General features: G+C 36.1%; 1 protein-coding gene across 2 annotated transcripts in view; it reads left to right on the top strand.

The window, feature by feature from the left end:
- Positions 1 to 13704, top strand: part of PDCD6IP (programmed cell death 6 interacting protein) — a 33696-nt gene extending 19992 nt beyond the window's left edge. For both annotated transcript variants that reach the window (XM_013948177.2, XM_013948176.2), the window contains exons 9-18: positions 631 to 754; positions 1497 to 1674; positions 2131 to 2242; positions 3038 to 3207; positions 4001 to 4249; positions 5655 to 5789; positions 6674 to 6768; positions 9683 to 9815; positions 10125 to 10330; positions 11073 to 13704. In XM_013948177.2, the coding sequence (XP_013803631.2) occupies positions 631 to 754; positions 1497 to 1674; positions 2131 to 2242; positions 3038 to 3207; positions 4001 to 4249; positions 5655 to 5789; positions 6674 to 6768; positions 9683 to 9815; positions 10125 to 10330; positions 11073 to 11241 (1571 nt within the window). In that variant the 3' untranslated portion in view covers positions 11242 to 13704. The remainder of the gene's footprint in view (positions 1 to 630; positions 755 to 1496; positions 1675 to 2130; positions 2243 to 3037; positions 3208 to 4000; positions 4250 to 5654; positions 5790 to 6673; positions 6769 to 9682; positions 9816 to 10124; positions 10331 to 11072) is intronic.
- The last annotated feature ends 2616 nt before the right edge of the window (positions 13705 to 16320 follow it).

The raw sequence follows: 16320 nt of genomic DNA, 5'->3' as shown, positions 1-16320 counted from the left end.
GTTGTTTTACTACTTGATGGCAAAAGTACTAAAAGACTAAACTACATGTTAAAAATCAATATCTGCAATGTATGTGTTTTTTTGCAAGCTCTTCTTCTAAAGATTTTCCCAGCTACTGTATTTTCTGTCTTAAACTAATTTTTTAGGTTCAGAACAAACACTAATATAAGGGACAAGTATTAAATTATACAAGTCTTCACTAACTTGGTCGCTTGTCTTCCATAAAGCTGAAAAATCTTCTAGTTTGTTGGCTGAGCAAGGGAATTCTGAAGAATCATCCCTTTCTCTTTCTTCCTTAAAAGGCAAAATTAGAAATGAAGCCTTAAGGAAAACCTGCTTTGTAATCCTACAATTGTTTTAAATATAATGCGTTCAATGCGCTCAATTATTTCTACCTCCATTTCAGTCTTAGACTGAAAGGGAATGTATTAAGTTAAAGCCTTGTAGAAATAATTTGAGAGAGATATTTTTTTCTTCCACACAACTTGGCGGGGGTGGGGGGCAGGAGTATCCTAAACTGTTTAGATCGATCTCTGTGGTAAAACCTGTACTAAAGAGCTGTGAAGATCTTTACTGTGTCCTGTTACCTTCATAGTGCAACTTTAATTGTTTATACTACTTTAATTGTAGACCTGTTTGAGAAGATGGTTCCTTTGGAAGTTCAGCAGTCTGTGAGTGTTTATAACCAAAGACGGGCAGATCTAGTAAATAGGTTAATAGCTCAAATGAGAGAAGCCACAAATCTTGCAAATGGGTAAGTATGGCAGCTTCTTAACTTTATCAAGGGGATTTTATGGAACTACCCATAAGCACTGGTTGCCTTGTAGCCTGTAGGCATCCAGATTGCAGCAGAAGTTGGCTATTATTGTGTGGTAGACTGGCAAACTTAAGCCGTAGCAGAGGTGCTTAGAAATACTTGTCTGTAGACGTTGAGACTGAATGCATATTAAGAACACATGATATTTCATTTTCTTCGGTCTTTGCTCAGTTATTATGTCTGACACTTGCCCAGACAAAGTTCCGGTACCATTCACCAAGAGGGATTTTCAGATTTCAGTGGACAGCTTGATTGAACTAGTAACTCAATATGCGATATTTTTCCCACAAGGTTTTGTTGTTTATAATAAATAAAAATTTTATATCAAGCTGAAAGATAAACATGTAACTCAAGGCAAATGATCATTTATCTACCAGGCAGTTAATACTCAAAACACTTGCCACATTTTGTAAGTGCTAAAATGCAAAGGGGAGAGACTAGGGTTTGCTTAGTTTAAGAGCTTCAAAACTAAACTTTGGTAAGGTACACTGCAGGAACAAGTTTAAAGTTTTCAGTTTGTGAATTTTATCCAAGAGTACATTATGCTCTGTTTCCATTTATTCTTATAGTTGAGTTGGTACGATTATTAATTTGGGTAGTGACACGATGTGCTGGCTAGAATGGATAGAACCATCTAACACTACAAACCAGTTGTTACATAACGTGGTGACTTTTTCAGTGTGCTGGCTTCCCTCAATCTTCCGGCTGCTATTGAAGATGTGTCTGGTGATAGTGTTCCTCAGTCTATTTTAAACAAGTCTAAGTCTGTGATTGAACAGGGAGGAATTCAAACTGTTGATCAGCTGATCAAAGATCTGCCTGAACTGCTGCAGAGGAACAGAGAAATCCTAGATGAAGTAAGCTCAGCAACCACTACCATGGAAATATTCTTTAAAAAAATAAAAACAACAAAAAACAACAACAAAAAAAAACAACAAAAAAACCAAACTAGCTTGGTCTCTTTAAATGGCAATAGAAAAGCATTCAAATGTCCAAAATGCTTGCAATTTTCATAATGGTTTAAAAACATGCCATTTAAGTGATAAGTCCATATATGCAAAAATTGTGCTGTCACATGTGGATTTTCCCTTACAATTGTTTTGTTCTTAAAATTAAGTTGGAAGGGAAAAATAACATCATAGAAAAATTTGGGAGAATTTTGCTTTTTATATCTTTGTATTTGCAAAATTTAAATTTATAAAAATTATAAATGTTCTTGATATTTCCTAAAACAGCTGTATACTTTTAATGTTTTGTATCTATTTTATGTTTAGGAGGGGTTATAATGCTTGTAACATTTTTAACTCTTGTAGTCACTAAGATTATTAGATGAAGAAGAAACTACAGACAATGACCTGAAAACAAAATTCAAAGAACGTTGGCAGAGAACGCCATCCAATGAACTCTATAAGCCTTTAAGAGCAGGTAAAGCTCATGTTTCATCTCTTGGATTCTGGGATGTTCTAAAAACGTTCATTCTTCTTGTGTGAATTAAAGTAGCTTTCAGTGTTCTGATATCACCTCTAAAGAGACAAATCCCCATTTAGGAGAGACCTTGTCAAAATACCCTTATTTCAGTCCCTGCCATTATCTGGAGTTGACTGGAGGTCGTAGCAGAAGATTTGCAGCTGCTTTTGCACCTCTAGAGTACACTGCATGCTAAAGTTTCAAAAATTATATATAATGGAATATATATGGAATATAATGGCTACTCTCTTATGAATCTGGTTGAAATTACCAATTAAGTGCATTGTATAATCTAGCGTATTTATCTTTGAGGGTTTTTATATATTTTTTATATTTCTTGTCTAAGGGTTTTTTTCATCTGGAAGAACTTTTTAGTTTTTCAGTAGTTTGTCAAACTGCTGACCATCACTATATGATCATCACTATCTGTGTGCTTAATTACTATTGTTTTGAAGCTAATGAGGAATTGATACCATTGTCTTTAGTTATACTAAGTTACAGGCTTTAAAATCTGAGCAGCTCGCACCAGTGTTTTTTAATGTATTTTTGTGTGCCTCTTTAGAGAATTCCTAGTTTATGCCCTGGTTAACTTTTAAATTTAACTTTTATTAAAGTTTTATAAGTGTTAATAACAATAATGTACAGGTCTGTAGAAATGTATAAAGATTGAAAAGCATGAAAATTTGCTCTGGTGCGAGGCTTGGATAAAACTAGCTTGGAAATAATGTAAATATCTTTCTCTCCCACCACCAGAGGGAGCCAGTTTCCATAATATTTTGAATAAAGCTGTGCAAGCAGATGGACAGGTTAAAGAACGCTATCAGTCTCACCGGGATACAATTGCACTTCTGTGTAAGCCAGAACCAGAACTCAACGCAGCCATTCCTTCTGCCAACCCAGCAAAAACATTACAAGGAAGTGAGGTAAAGCTCAGAAATTAGTCTTTATTTTGAATAGAAATGGTATTCACTTTAACAAAGTAGACTTCTTAGTGAACTGGTGTGGACGCTGATCCTTAGCTCCTGTTTCTGTCACCATTGAGACAGGTGGTAATTAACTTATTTTGAAAAAACTTTTATTTTTTTATTTAAAATCTGCTAGAATATATTTTGCTACACTTAGCGTAAGCAAGTTCAATTGCTGGGAACAGCGGGACTGGTTGATAGATACTGCAAAAGGAGCAATCCTTGTGGTTTTTTTTTTTTTTTTTTTAACGTAGGGTGGTTGGGGGTGGTGCTCAGCTTTTTGAGGCAATATAGGCAATATGAAAGATATTGTCTAGTATTTGAAAGTGTTACGTGATTAGACCAATTTGCTTTCCAAGAACTCAAGACTCACCTATGTCAGTATGATTATTCACCTTGTAAGACTGATTGGAATTTGGTGTATTTTGGTGTCAAATTTTTGCTGCCGTATGTATGGTTCAGTATGATTTTCTATCTGATCTTTTTTTAAAAAAAAAAATCTTTGTAGTATTTTGATGTTATGGGTGAATGTAAATCTTCAGAGAAGACTATAGCTTAAAAATACTTAAATATCTTTGTTTCTTTGCAACTTGTCTTGTTATGTCATCTTAAGCACATTTATATACAAAAGCTTGTGCAGTAGGCATTTCAGCATCAGTAAAGACTGCAGGATGGAAACTAAGTAATAGAGTATATGTTTGTGGGAATTCACCAAAACATATTAACTTCTTTTGAAAATTTTATTGCCTAGGTTGTCAATGTCCTAAGGACTTTGTTAGCCAATCTTGACGAAGTTAAGAAGGAGAGAGAACAACTTGAAAATGACTTGAAGTCAGTAAATTTTGACATGACAAGCAAATTCCTGACTGCACTTGCACAGGATGGTGCTATAAATGAGGAGGCTATTTCTGTGACCGAGTTAGACAGAATTTATGGAAGTTACACACAGAAAGTGCAAGAGTCCCTGAAGAAGCAGGAAGAACTTCTGAAAAACATTCAGGTACAACACACTGTCTGTATACGCCTTCCTTACTCTTAAATCTAGCAGCAAGAATTCCTCTGCCTTCCCAGTGCTATAGAAATCTCTGCTTCCTACTCTGTCTTGCTTATGACTCTGTCATAGAACACTTGTTACCCCGTTAGTCTCCTGATCACTAAGGGATACTTTTTTTTTTTTTTCTTCATTAGAAAGAAATGTGAGTTTCTAGCAGGCTATGTCAGAGCTCCAATGTAAATTCTCTCAGACTGTGAGTACAGTTCAGCAGATGCCTTTGCCCTTGAAAGAAGCTTTCTTTGTGTAAGAAGTTCTGTTTTGCCTTTTTTTTTTTTTTTTTTTTCCTTCTTATCCCATCTTGATATATTTCTTTCTGGGATAACAAGAGACTTGCCATTACTGTCTGCTAGAAGATGTTTTGGGTCTCCAAAGTACATTTTCTTACATTCCTAATTGCAGTTTAAAAGATGCTTGACTTGCAGCATCTGTGAAGCTCATCAATATACAAAATCATACTACAAAATCATAAAAGTAAAAATTTGATGAGAATTTCCCCATGTGTGGTTATAAACACCTTAATTTGCCATAGCATTAGAAACAGCTAAAACTTCTGGCAAAAGAGGAAGTCTTAGTGCCTGGACAAAAAAGAACAATGGCTTGAGCTATGATCAGGCTAGTTGTGTGTGAGTTTACTTGTAACTTTTAACTACAACTTGCACCTGCAAGAATATCAGTAAGAAACTTTTCAAAAAAGGAGAAAACTGTTTCTAAATGACCATGGGGTCCAAGTTAATCAAGAACTTTAAATTCAGATTTATCTTTGTGTCTGTACTCTTTAAATTTTGATGGATATTTCTTTGATGTTCGAGTATCTTGAAGTTCAAGTTTGGCTGCTTCTGGCAGCTGAAGTAGCCTTTTAAGTCTGTTTTTCAAGGAAATGAGATGTACATCATCCTTTCTCTGTCAGTTTTCCACTTCCCTGTCCTCTTATAGCTTGCCGACGTTAACCAAATTTGAGGTAGAGATCTTTAAAATACCAACTCTCAGTATTATTTTATGAACATCAATGGAGGGTAATACAGGAGAGGGACCCTAATTAGTATCTCCTCTGAAACAGAGTCTGCAGTATGAACTTGGAAATTAGCTAGAGGCAGACCAGAACAGAGAAGATATATTAACTGACTGGCAGTAGGCATCAGCTAATTATGTGTAGTTCTGAAATAGCCACCGCACTTGGTAATTAGCAGGTATCAGGAAGGTACAGTGTGTGTGTCTGGAAGGTGAGGAAAGACAGATATTGGAAAAAAGGAATAGAAGGAATGAGTAAGAGAAAAATCGGTAGATGCCGAATCGTACAGGGAACTAGGTTGCATTATTTTCATTGCTCATTTTCTCCCTTCCTCCTTTTAAGAATGCGCATCAGGAATTCTCAAAGATGAAGCAATCGAACAATGAATCTAATTTAAGAGAAGAAGTTTTGAAGAACTTAGCTGTAGCAAATGACAACTTTGTGGAACTTGTTGCCAATTTAAAAGAAGGCACAAAGGTACAGTAATACTTAAGAAATTGGAAGGATGTTTTTTCCTTCCACAATGAGATGTGAATCATAAATCATAGTGAACTTTGCAGGTGTGCTAGATGAGAGGCACATTCTTCTGGATTTTACTATTGAAGTGAGGACAGTGAGCTGCTTGAATTTTGTGATTGTTTTGACAGCTATGAAACACTTTTTTTTGTTCCTATCTGAATAGTAAGCTTTTCTGAACACTGGTTTATATTAAAATAAGAAAGGGTGTTAATTACAGCTGAGTAACTAATGCAGAAGTGCACAGATTCAACATTTTATGAGAGGAATTCTTTCATCTGTTCTCCCATGGTAATTGGTCACTTTCCAAAGTTTGTTTTATATAGTGCTACTGCATACATGAGGAGAGATCAGGAAAGTTTTATTTAGCTGACTTTTTTTGACCTGGGTTTCTGAAAATGTCTTATTGTTTCTGTATTAAGCACTTCTGCTAGTTTATTGACAGACCAACCACTAGAGGAAAAAAGAAAGCAAAATTCTGCAATGTCTATAAAAATCAGATGCATGGAACTGACTGAAGGCAGTTAAAAAAAACACTTAAAAATGAATAGATCATTAAAATTATCGAGTCTTGTTCTGTTTTCAAATACACTTTTTCAACTGTTTTAAATTATGTTTTTTTAATATTACATTTATGTGCAGTTGTGTGATATTACAGGTGTGGACATCAGCTGATTAATATGTGGTTTTGAAAACAAGAACAATTGTATTAGTAAGCTTCCACTGGAATGGCGGGTTCTGGGCAGTGAAGTAATATAATGATTGTAACTGGGTCAGTATGTATAAATATGCTAGTATGGAGTCTGAAAGTATTGGCTGAGCATGTCAATTTTTTTCTTCACTAGTTCTACAACGAGCTGACAGAAATCCTTCTGAAATTCCAAAACAAATGCAGTGACATTGTCTTTGCTCGCAAGACTGAAAGAGATGAACTGCTTAAGTAAGAGTCCAGTATTTTATTAAAGCATTTTAGAAAATATTAAGTATTTATCAAAAATTTGTACCTGAGGAGTTGGGGACAAGTTTATTATGTTACTTGATGAAATGAGAAAGGAAGAATACAAATATGATCCTTAAATATTAACACCCCTACCGAAAGTAATAGAAGAAATAAATAGAGAATTCTCCTTGGAATTCTATTTTGCTATTCCCGTATATCAGTTCAGTCTGGCCTGGATCTATTTCCTCTTACCATAATTTCACCCTCAGTTCTTCTCAGCATGTATCTAGTAATCTTTTATTTTATTCTTTTTGCTTTGAGAAACTTCTGATTTCTTCCACTTTCTCCCTGCTGTCATTTTGGTTTCAAAAGTCAGATAAATGCTTCAGCATATGATTGCCTCCCATGTGCCCAGCAGGGAAAAGAAACGCTTAAAATCTGCTCTGTCGTCTGATCTCATCTAATTTATTATTGTTTAGACTATGTGGATTGCTTATGCTGCTGAAGGGAGGGGAAGTAGTTTTTGTCCTTCACATGAAGGGCAAATAGTATTAGGTTGCTGTTGTCCCCCAGATGTGATCAGGCTAGTATAGTATGCTTCAAACACTTTTTTTTTTTTAAGGCTCTCAGCTTAAAAGGAAAGTATATCTGAAAAGGCTTATCCTTTAATAGATCTTACTCGGCAAAGCACACAACCTTTCATAAAAAGGGCTGGTTGTTACTGAAGTTTTAGTTGGTTAAATTTCAGTCATTCTGTGCACGTGCTGTGTCAAGAAGCAAATGCTCAACCCTCAAATCTTACCTTTTTTTTAACCATATCCTTTGTAGAACCGCTCTATTTATTTGGGCATTGTGCTTGTAAATTAATTCTTAGCAACTGTATACAACCCCTTCCACCTCTCTTGCCCTTCTTACATGCATGCGGGTTGGAAGGTGTGGGCTGCCTGAGGCTTAGATATGAATATCTCACTTTAACACTGAATGATAAACTGGAAAAGCTGTAGATTTACTGCTGATATAACATTCACCTGAATCTTGCCTTGATATCCTTTTACTGTTTCATGTATTAACTGTTCACCAACATGAAACTCCTAGCAAAGTTAGGTGAAATGATCAGATTTGGGAAGTACACGTTGACCAAATGCATCTTTCTGTATGCTCAACCCATAGTTTTAAGTGGAGTGAATAAAATGTTTGCTTTTTTTGCCTTTTTTCTCCCTTCCTTCATGGTATTATTTTTCAGCACCTGAGATTTACACCCTAGGTGTGTGGATTCCTATTCTCCCCTGCCCCACCAAGTAGGCTGAGAGTTATCTATTTTCACTAAGAGAAGGTATTTGTTTAGATGGTATCTCATTTAAAGCTGGAGATATTTTGCCGTAGTAGTTCGTGGGAAGGATATTTCTGACAATGTTCTAAGAACTTTGCATTTAATGTGTTTGGTCACTGTGTGGTCAAAATATACTTCAGTTTTTGAACATTACCACTGTTCCATAAGCCACTGATCTTTGCTGCTGAATTTTAAGAAGAAAATCACTCTGTTAATTCCATCACTTAGTATGCCTTTTTCTAAGATAGTAAGTCTTTTTTTGATGGTTTCAGGATAATGCAATGTTAAATATTTAATCCACTATCTGCAACAAATAGCTGAGATATACATATATAACAATGCATCAAGACAGTGTTGTCTTCTGGTGGTTTTTCCCCCCTGCCAGCCTTTCCTGGGGACACTGCAGAGTAACTGCAGGGACAATTTACTTGGAAGTTCTTGTTTTTATTTCTTTTGTTTGTTTGTTTTGTTTTTTGCTTTGTTTGTTTGTTTTCTCCCAATAAGGCTGCCAGTTTTGTTCTCTCTGGTTGGAGGTCACGCTTGTGTGCTATATAATAGGAGCCTTTAGTTTGGTTCTGACTAGACAGTATACCTTTGGCAGTCTCCCCAGCGTTTTGTTTCAGAATGCTGGGTATCAAGTTCTAGTTGTAACTTTTTGCTATGTATCTTATCTACCGTATTTTTGTGTGAAATAGTCTGTTTGATAAATTTTAAATGTTTCCTAAAGTGTCTTTAAAGAATCTGCCAAATCTCAAATATTGAGCTTTATCTCTATTTTGAGAAATATACTACAAGCCTCTGAATATGTAACTTAGAACTGCTTCCTAGGAGTTTTCATGAAAAGATGACTGTAAAATTGGAAGATACAGCATGGTACCAAAGCTTCCTTGTATCTTGCCATAGTTTCCGTTAGTAATTCCAGCAGTAGAGGTGACACAATAGAAAATTTGAGAGCTGGTGTGCTGAGACCTGCAGATTTTTGCCCCCCCCTTTTTTTGGGGGGGGGAGGGGAGCAATAGTTTACCCTGATATAAATGATATTGCAAGCTATCTAGCAAACTAATTTTCTGTTGTTCTGTTAGGTACACGGTATATGTATGCAATATTTAATTTAGGGCAATCTACAAGCAATACGGAATTGCTTATCTTCTGTATCTGAACATCTCTTTACATGTCAAAATTCATGAAGTTTACTTTTATCCTTCTTCTTAGCCTTGAAGGATCCCTTAGGTTCTTAGCAAACTTCCAAGTTGCTAAAAGTGTCCTGATTTCTCTATAATTTCTGTTCCCAAAGCTTTTTGCTAACTCTGTGAACTATACCCAGTATTGAGTTGGAACATAGAGAAGACATTGTTAGAAAATACCTGTAGCAGTTAATTGAAGGATTGGCTAGAGGATTGTTTCTCTCATGAAAGTGACTTGGACTCCAAATTTAGTGTGAGCTAGCATATTGATTATGTTTTAAATATTAGATTAGTCTTTCATTTCCTTTTTTTTTTTTTTAAACTCAGTTTACTAAAATGTATAACAAAAAATTCTTAAACTAAACTGTATGGTTTTTTTGTTGTTTTTTTTTTTTAATAGAGACTTGCAACAAAGCATTGCTAGGGAGCCCAGTGCTCCCTCTATTCCTCTGCCAACGTATCAGGCTACACCAGCTGCAGGAAGTAAGCCTGCTGCATCATCAACTCCCACTCCAGCACCCAGAACCATAGTGGTAAATAAATGCTGCAGAATCAGTGTGTTTAAAAACAGATGATCATCTGTACTTTGGAACTTGCACTAATTTATAATTTGTGTATATCACTTCTTAATGTATTGGTGTATTTAGAAATGTGTTAAAGTGAAATAGAGGGAAAAGTCTTAAAAAATTTGCACAGGGGTGTGTCATTCAGTGTTGATGTTCATAATTTATAGATTTGAAATGGAAAGCTTATTGTTTTCTAGCATGTTTGAATTAGTATCTGTATGAAATAAATACAGAGTCTCTGTAGAAACTCTAGCCTAATTCACTTTCTCTTCTTAGGGGACTAAACCACAGCCACCAGCACGGCCACCACCACCTGTAATTTCTGCAGCAAGCAGTCCCTCTTCTACATCAGCAGCCTCTGCCACTGCTGCAGCTCCTCCTGCTGCTCCTGCTGCTAGTCCAGCAGCCAGTGCACCTACAGCAAGCACTGCACCCTCACAGCCACAGGGACCTCCTTACCCAACTTATCCAGGTTACCCAGGGTAAGCTATGCAAGCATTTACATAATTATGCATTATCTTGTAATCTAAAAGCACTCGTTTTGTTGTATGTGACATATTTAAATCATTTATTGTAACAATCAAAGATGTGTTTAGTGTTCTTGAGGCATGATGATTTTTCAATTTTAATTATGTAAGTCCTGTTGGGACATTTGTGTTTTTTTAAGGGGGAGGGAGATGGGTTCTTCTAACCTTGGTTTGTGGACTGTTGCCAGCCCTTGCATGGTCAGTTGGTGTTGCTTATCTCATAAATGTTGGCCTATGTCATTTTCCAAATCTTCATATGATGATGGAGACAATGAAAAATACAGAATGAGTTCCAGTGGAGTAGCACTCCACTTTGCTTATGCTTTTTCTTCATCATTCTGGAGTCATCACAAGGAATTGGAGGCAGCTGCAGTCTCTTTCAGTAGCAGACTCTGAAAATGTTAAATATGTACAATAATTCTAAACATAAAAGAACTGATTTAGATCAGTCCTTCTAGTTCCAGCTAGTTGCTTTCCTCCACCTTCTGTCTGCATTTTTGTTCCATGCATTATAACACTTTTTTCCTATTTGATCCTTGAAAGTTACCACATTTTCTGCTACATATGTAGTGATTCTGTGTCTTTTTGTGTCTATTAATGAGTTACCTGTTTTTGCAAATAATGAACATCAGTGTTTGGGTACTAATTGTTTTGTGGGGGGGGGTCTTTTTTTTTCTTTTTTTTTCTTTTCATGCAGGTATTGCCAGATGCCAATGCCAATGGGCTATAATCCATACATGTATGGCCAGTATAATCTGCCGTATGCACCTTCACCTGTGTATCAAAGCCCTGGACAAGCACCATATCCAGGACCTCAACAACCTGGATACCCTTTTCCTCAACAGCCTTATTATCCCCAGCAATAATGTATTTGCAAAGAAACTTTGCTTGTTAAAATTTGGGAGAAATTTGCAATAAGCGTGCTAGAACTTTAGCTCCAGTTAATGTATCATACTGAACTGTTTGCAGTGTATAACTCTTGTCTATTGTTAACTGCTCAAAAATGTCTAGATCAGTTTTTGATTACACTAAAAACTTTGGAAGATCTGCTGCAGCAGTACAGACTGTAGGATCATGTCAGAATTAGAGCCTAATTCAGTGGTCTGAAACTGTACATTACACTTTGACTAGATCAAAATATTTCTTTGCAAAAATCCTATAAATAATGGTTGGGATCTGATGAGAAAAACTGAAGCGGTGCGTGCACTGGGTATGATATATTCTATGAAACTATATATCATTTCCTTCTATATTTTATCATTTTTTTCCCTGAGGTTAGTTAAGATATGCTATTTTGTCTAATAATCAAGGCCTTGTAAATCATCAGTAAAAAAAAAAATAAATTCCATAAGAACAGTTTAAACACTTTGCATTCTCATTGCCGTAAGATGTATTTTGTGTCTGTTTTCTTTTTTTTTCTTCATTTGTCCCTTGACTTGCACTTGACCATAACATACAAGTAATTTCTCAAATGCTTAACCTTACAACTGAATTTTCACCTCTTTTCTTCAATTTTGTGTGTCTGTGGCAGCGTTTGTAATAAGCCTTTTAAATGTTGGTAGATGAGGTCTTGTGGGTAGAATTTTCCTATAACTTTGAAGTGTATTGGACTAAAAGATGTTCATTACTGTTTTTAAGGAACAGTTTCATCTCCAGAATACTGCTTAAAGAAGAGAGATCAAGCCATTTACTGTGCATTCCTCTTACAGGACCAGTGACTGGTTGATATAACCCACTTTTTCCAAAGAAAAGTTGCTTATAAATTTGTAATGGCTCAAAATAGGGAAACTAGTGACTGTTGGAGCTTTTCAGATTGTTTTTAAATGATTTTTTTTTTCCTCTCCCTTGAAATGAGCTCAAAACAATGCATTCCCCTCAGGGAGCTTGTTATCAGTGAATTTTTTTTTTTTTTTGTGGAAAAAAATTTCTTCTTGTAAATTAAAAATGTTGAATATTTACTTTTGGATCCATCTTCTCAAGGAATTAATAATGTTGCACTACATTTTGCATTAGATAGTGAAGAATGTAAGTTTGTGGTTAATAGCTTCTACCAAATATTTGCTAAACATCTTTTTGTCATTTTTCTACATGCTTGTCTAGTAAGTGACTCTGTATTCCTTTAGCCCTTTACATGACTTATTTGGTGCTGTAGAGCAGGTTCCCCCACTTCCCCAATTGCTTTACACAAGATATTCTGGTCTTACAGAATAGCCATCCAAATGGCTATGTTAAATGTCACTTTTTTTTTTCTCCCTCCCTCTCTATTTAAGTGCCTGATTAAAATATCAAGGTGTGTTTTAATGTAGGGGTTTAGAGGGTGGCAGTTATTGTAGCATGAGTGGAAAACTCACTGGATCTTGAATGCTTTTCCACTTAAAGAAAGCAACATATATATCCATATGAGCTCCTTCCTTTCCATCTCAAGTCCTTCTTGCTGTATGCGATCGCTCCCATTACTTTGTGAAGACTACCCGTCTTTAATACTCCTCCATCCCTGAAGAAAAAACAGATAAAAAAGGTGAAAAGTAAGCATCACTCATAGAAACATATAATGTGAAAATCCAATTCTAAGCAGATCTACTAACCCCGTAGAAGCTTGGTGATGTGGGGTATGGGATGAAGTCGGGGAACGCAGCCCTATAGATACAGCAATGCTCAAGGATAGGTGCTTCGCATTTCTCTATAAGCATGTCTGAATGGGGAGGGACAGGAACCCCTTTCCCCAATTTTTTCCCTAATAACGATAATATATAAGATACAAGCAAGGACAATGAGCAAAATTTAGGTAATTGTTTTGAACCAGCAATCAGAACCTGATCTTACTCTAACTGGAAAAACAATAGATTTCCACTAACTCCACTGTGTCAATGTGAGCAAGTGCCAGTGCGAAGGCAGCCTCCTAAATTCTAATTTCTGCTACCTTAGGGCCTTTAGATTTTGGGCTGTTGTATAGGCAAGTTTGCTTCTAGTGTCTCCATCTATAAAACTTGTTTAAATACAGTATAAAAATGTAACTTGTTTGGCATAAAGATTACTAGAATTGAAACTTCCTATTAAAATTTCATAGATCTTAAATTGCTGTTAAAACATTTTTCAGTTAAGTTACTGCTTGTTTTGGTCTGCTGTTATTTGAATGTGTATAGAAATCTATGCATTGCATTCAGCTTTCACATGATCTTTTTTTGACTTCTTTTCTTTTCTAAAAAGAGAGCAGAAAAATCCAGAGATTTGTATGTATCTACTTTTAAGCATGCAGCTGTCATGACTTTGGTTGAAATGTTAACTTGTTCTTCTATAGTTTATTAAAAAAAATCAGTTAGAAAACCTGATTTCATGACTTCTCTCTTCAGTGCTTTGGCTTCAGACAAGGGCTCCTTTGCAAAGGGTGGCGACGAGTTACGGGCCCCCCAAGCAGTTACGCTGTGCCGAATGCGCTTAGTGCATCGGCTGCTGTGCGGACCGGTAGCCTATGTCAATGCAGTTGCTTTACCGTACAGCTACTGCCCTATAATAACAGTCATGTTTAAATCCTGTCAGTAGTGTTTATACCCTGAGTTGGTGGAGGGTGTTTCCCTTTGATTATACAAGGAGGAAATAGTGAGGTCCTTTTGCCTTCAGAAAGTTTGAGTCAGAGTTAGTTTTCATGAACTCTTGTTACGCTGGCTTTCATATGACTAACAGTAGCGCGGGTACCCTGGGCAAGGGGGTTAAAGGCTTGAAAGGGCACAGGTAAGTTAACTTGCCACAGCGGATAAATGGGCCCCGAGAGCACTCTGCAGAGTTGATTTTTAAGAGACTAGATACTATCACATTTGTTGCACTTACTCCATGAATAAAAGTCTGCTGTCATGTCCCTTCAGAGGCTTTGGAGTCAAACGTTTATTTTTGCCTCGCTTTTCTTATGGAAGTTTTACGGAGCAAACTGTTATGGAATATCAGTGAAACACCAAACTCTTGTGGGGGCGGTAGGTCTTTCCTCAATCCACAATTTCTTAACATTTATTTTTTCTTTTTAATGTGGCTCCAGATAATGTGGAAAGTTATCTCTGTCCTGACCACTAATTTCTACGTTGCCAACTAATGAAGTTTCTTTTACTATCTCCCCAAATAGGTTATAGAAATTCTTTTGAGTGCTTTTAGGGCTGATCTGCATGATCTAGTCCAAATTATGCAGAGAGGACTCCATTGCTTTTTCAAAGTATGTTGAGGCAGTATTTGGGCCTGGACATTCTGAAGCAATGTCACCAATTGCTAGGCACCTGGAAAAAGTACAAAAATTCTTAATAAATAAATAAAATAAAGCTTTTCTTTCAATTAGTTGAGTGATGTGCTTGTGTTTTTGTGTGTGTGTGTGTGTGTGTGTGTACAGTTCTGAATTGACTTGAATTTCAGGACTGATTTTTCTGGCATGTTTATGTTATCTTGATAGATCAGTAAAGTAGGCTAAGCAGAGGGGTTGCAATTTTAAGTTCTGGTTATAATAAATATAACCATAATATATAATAAATAATACAATAAATCCATCTAAAATTTTGAGGATTTGTTTTTTAGTTAAAAAAAACATTTTAAAAGTTGCGTTTTTTGGAAAATGAGCTATTATGGCAGAGCAACCCAAAGACTGCTTGCTTATATACTGTTTATGGGGAAACTTGGGACAATTTGGGGCTTTTTATTGTCACTTTAGCTAGCTGCTAGCTTTTTAGATTTATTATGAGTGGTCATTGTTTATTACTTAAAAAATTGGCATAGTTTTCATGACAGTTTTAACACTGCTAGATTTTTGATTTTATTTAAATATTTTTAAAATCCATTCTAAGTGCTTTGTCTCATGCTTATGTATTCTGACAAAATAGGTGAAAACTTTATATTCAGATCCATGTTTTTCTGTTTTGGACTCAAATTTGGAACCATCATTACCTTCACTGGCAAGTGTATGATTTCTGTTAATTTCTAATCCTGACTTTGATCTTGCATCCAATTCCCCTATGTTATAATATTTACTGATTATAACAACTGTATCTCAGTTGTTTTGTTCTAACAGTAATTTATTGATAGCTGTGATGGTAGACATTAAAAATACAATACTTTTTCAAAAGAATAAAACAATGATTTTTTTTTTCTAAATCTCTGAGGGAAGCTGTCCCCCAATTCCGTTAACTAGGTTGTAAAGAAAAAATTTCAACTGTCAAATGTGAAAGGGAAGAGAGTTCACTTTACTACCACTTGCAAAATCAGAACCAAGTCATCACAAATTAAATGCTAGCAGTTCTTTTTGTTCTTTCACATAAATCAGTTTAGCTGTTGTATATGGCAGTTTCTGGCTGCATTTGCGTTTTTAAATTCAAGGATTCCCTGGGTGCTGGAATAAAATTTTCCACACTAGTAAGCTACTAGAGCGTTTGCTGGCTTGAATTTGGCCTGTTGCAACTAGTACTTTTCCCAAACGATTTCTGTGTGTGGTTGGGCAGTTAGGGAAGTCCCAGTTTGCACACAGCCACCCTTTTCGGAGGCTAAAGCAGCTAAGTGTGGGTGCAGGCCCTTGCAAGCCAAACCCATCTTGAGTCTTAATGAGGGTAGTGACTGGGTTAGTCTGAAGCTGGTCTTTGACTTGTGGGAAGAAGTAAACCCTGCTTTCATATGGAGAAGTTAATACCGCACAGTTTGATTCCCCCCCCCCCCCCCCGCTTTCCTTTTTAGTAACTCTTCGTACGTATATTTATTTTCCTTTCAATGCCTCTTGGAATAACAGAGCATTTAGAGAATCCAGCTAAAACACTGGCAGCTGCTTTGCAGGACTTCCCTAACACATTATCACTCTAGCACTGTTTTTTTGATACAATTAGTTCAAACAAAATTTTGCTGATCTGACACACTGTGACTTTGGGTTGAATTTGTATGTATTCAGGTGGGAGGGAGGGAGAAAAAGGTCAGAGTAGGTTCATATA

Source organism: Apteryx mantelli, chromosome 2 (genome assembly GCF_036417845.1).
Source record: "Apteryx mantelli isolate bAptMan1 chromosome 2, bAptMan1.hap1, whole genome shotgun sequence".
In the NCBI taxonomy this organism is placed as follows: Eukaryota; Metazoa; Chordata; class Aves; order Apterygiformes; family Apterygidae; genus Apteryx; species Apteryx mantelli.
The sequence above is the reverse complement of the archived record's forward strand: the minus strand, read 5'-3'. Positions and strand labels throughout refer to the sequence as shown.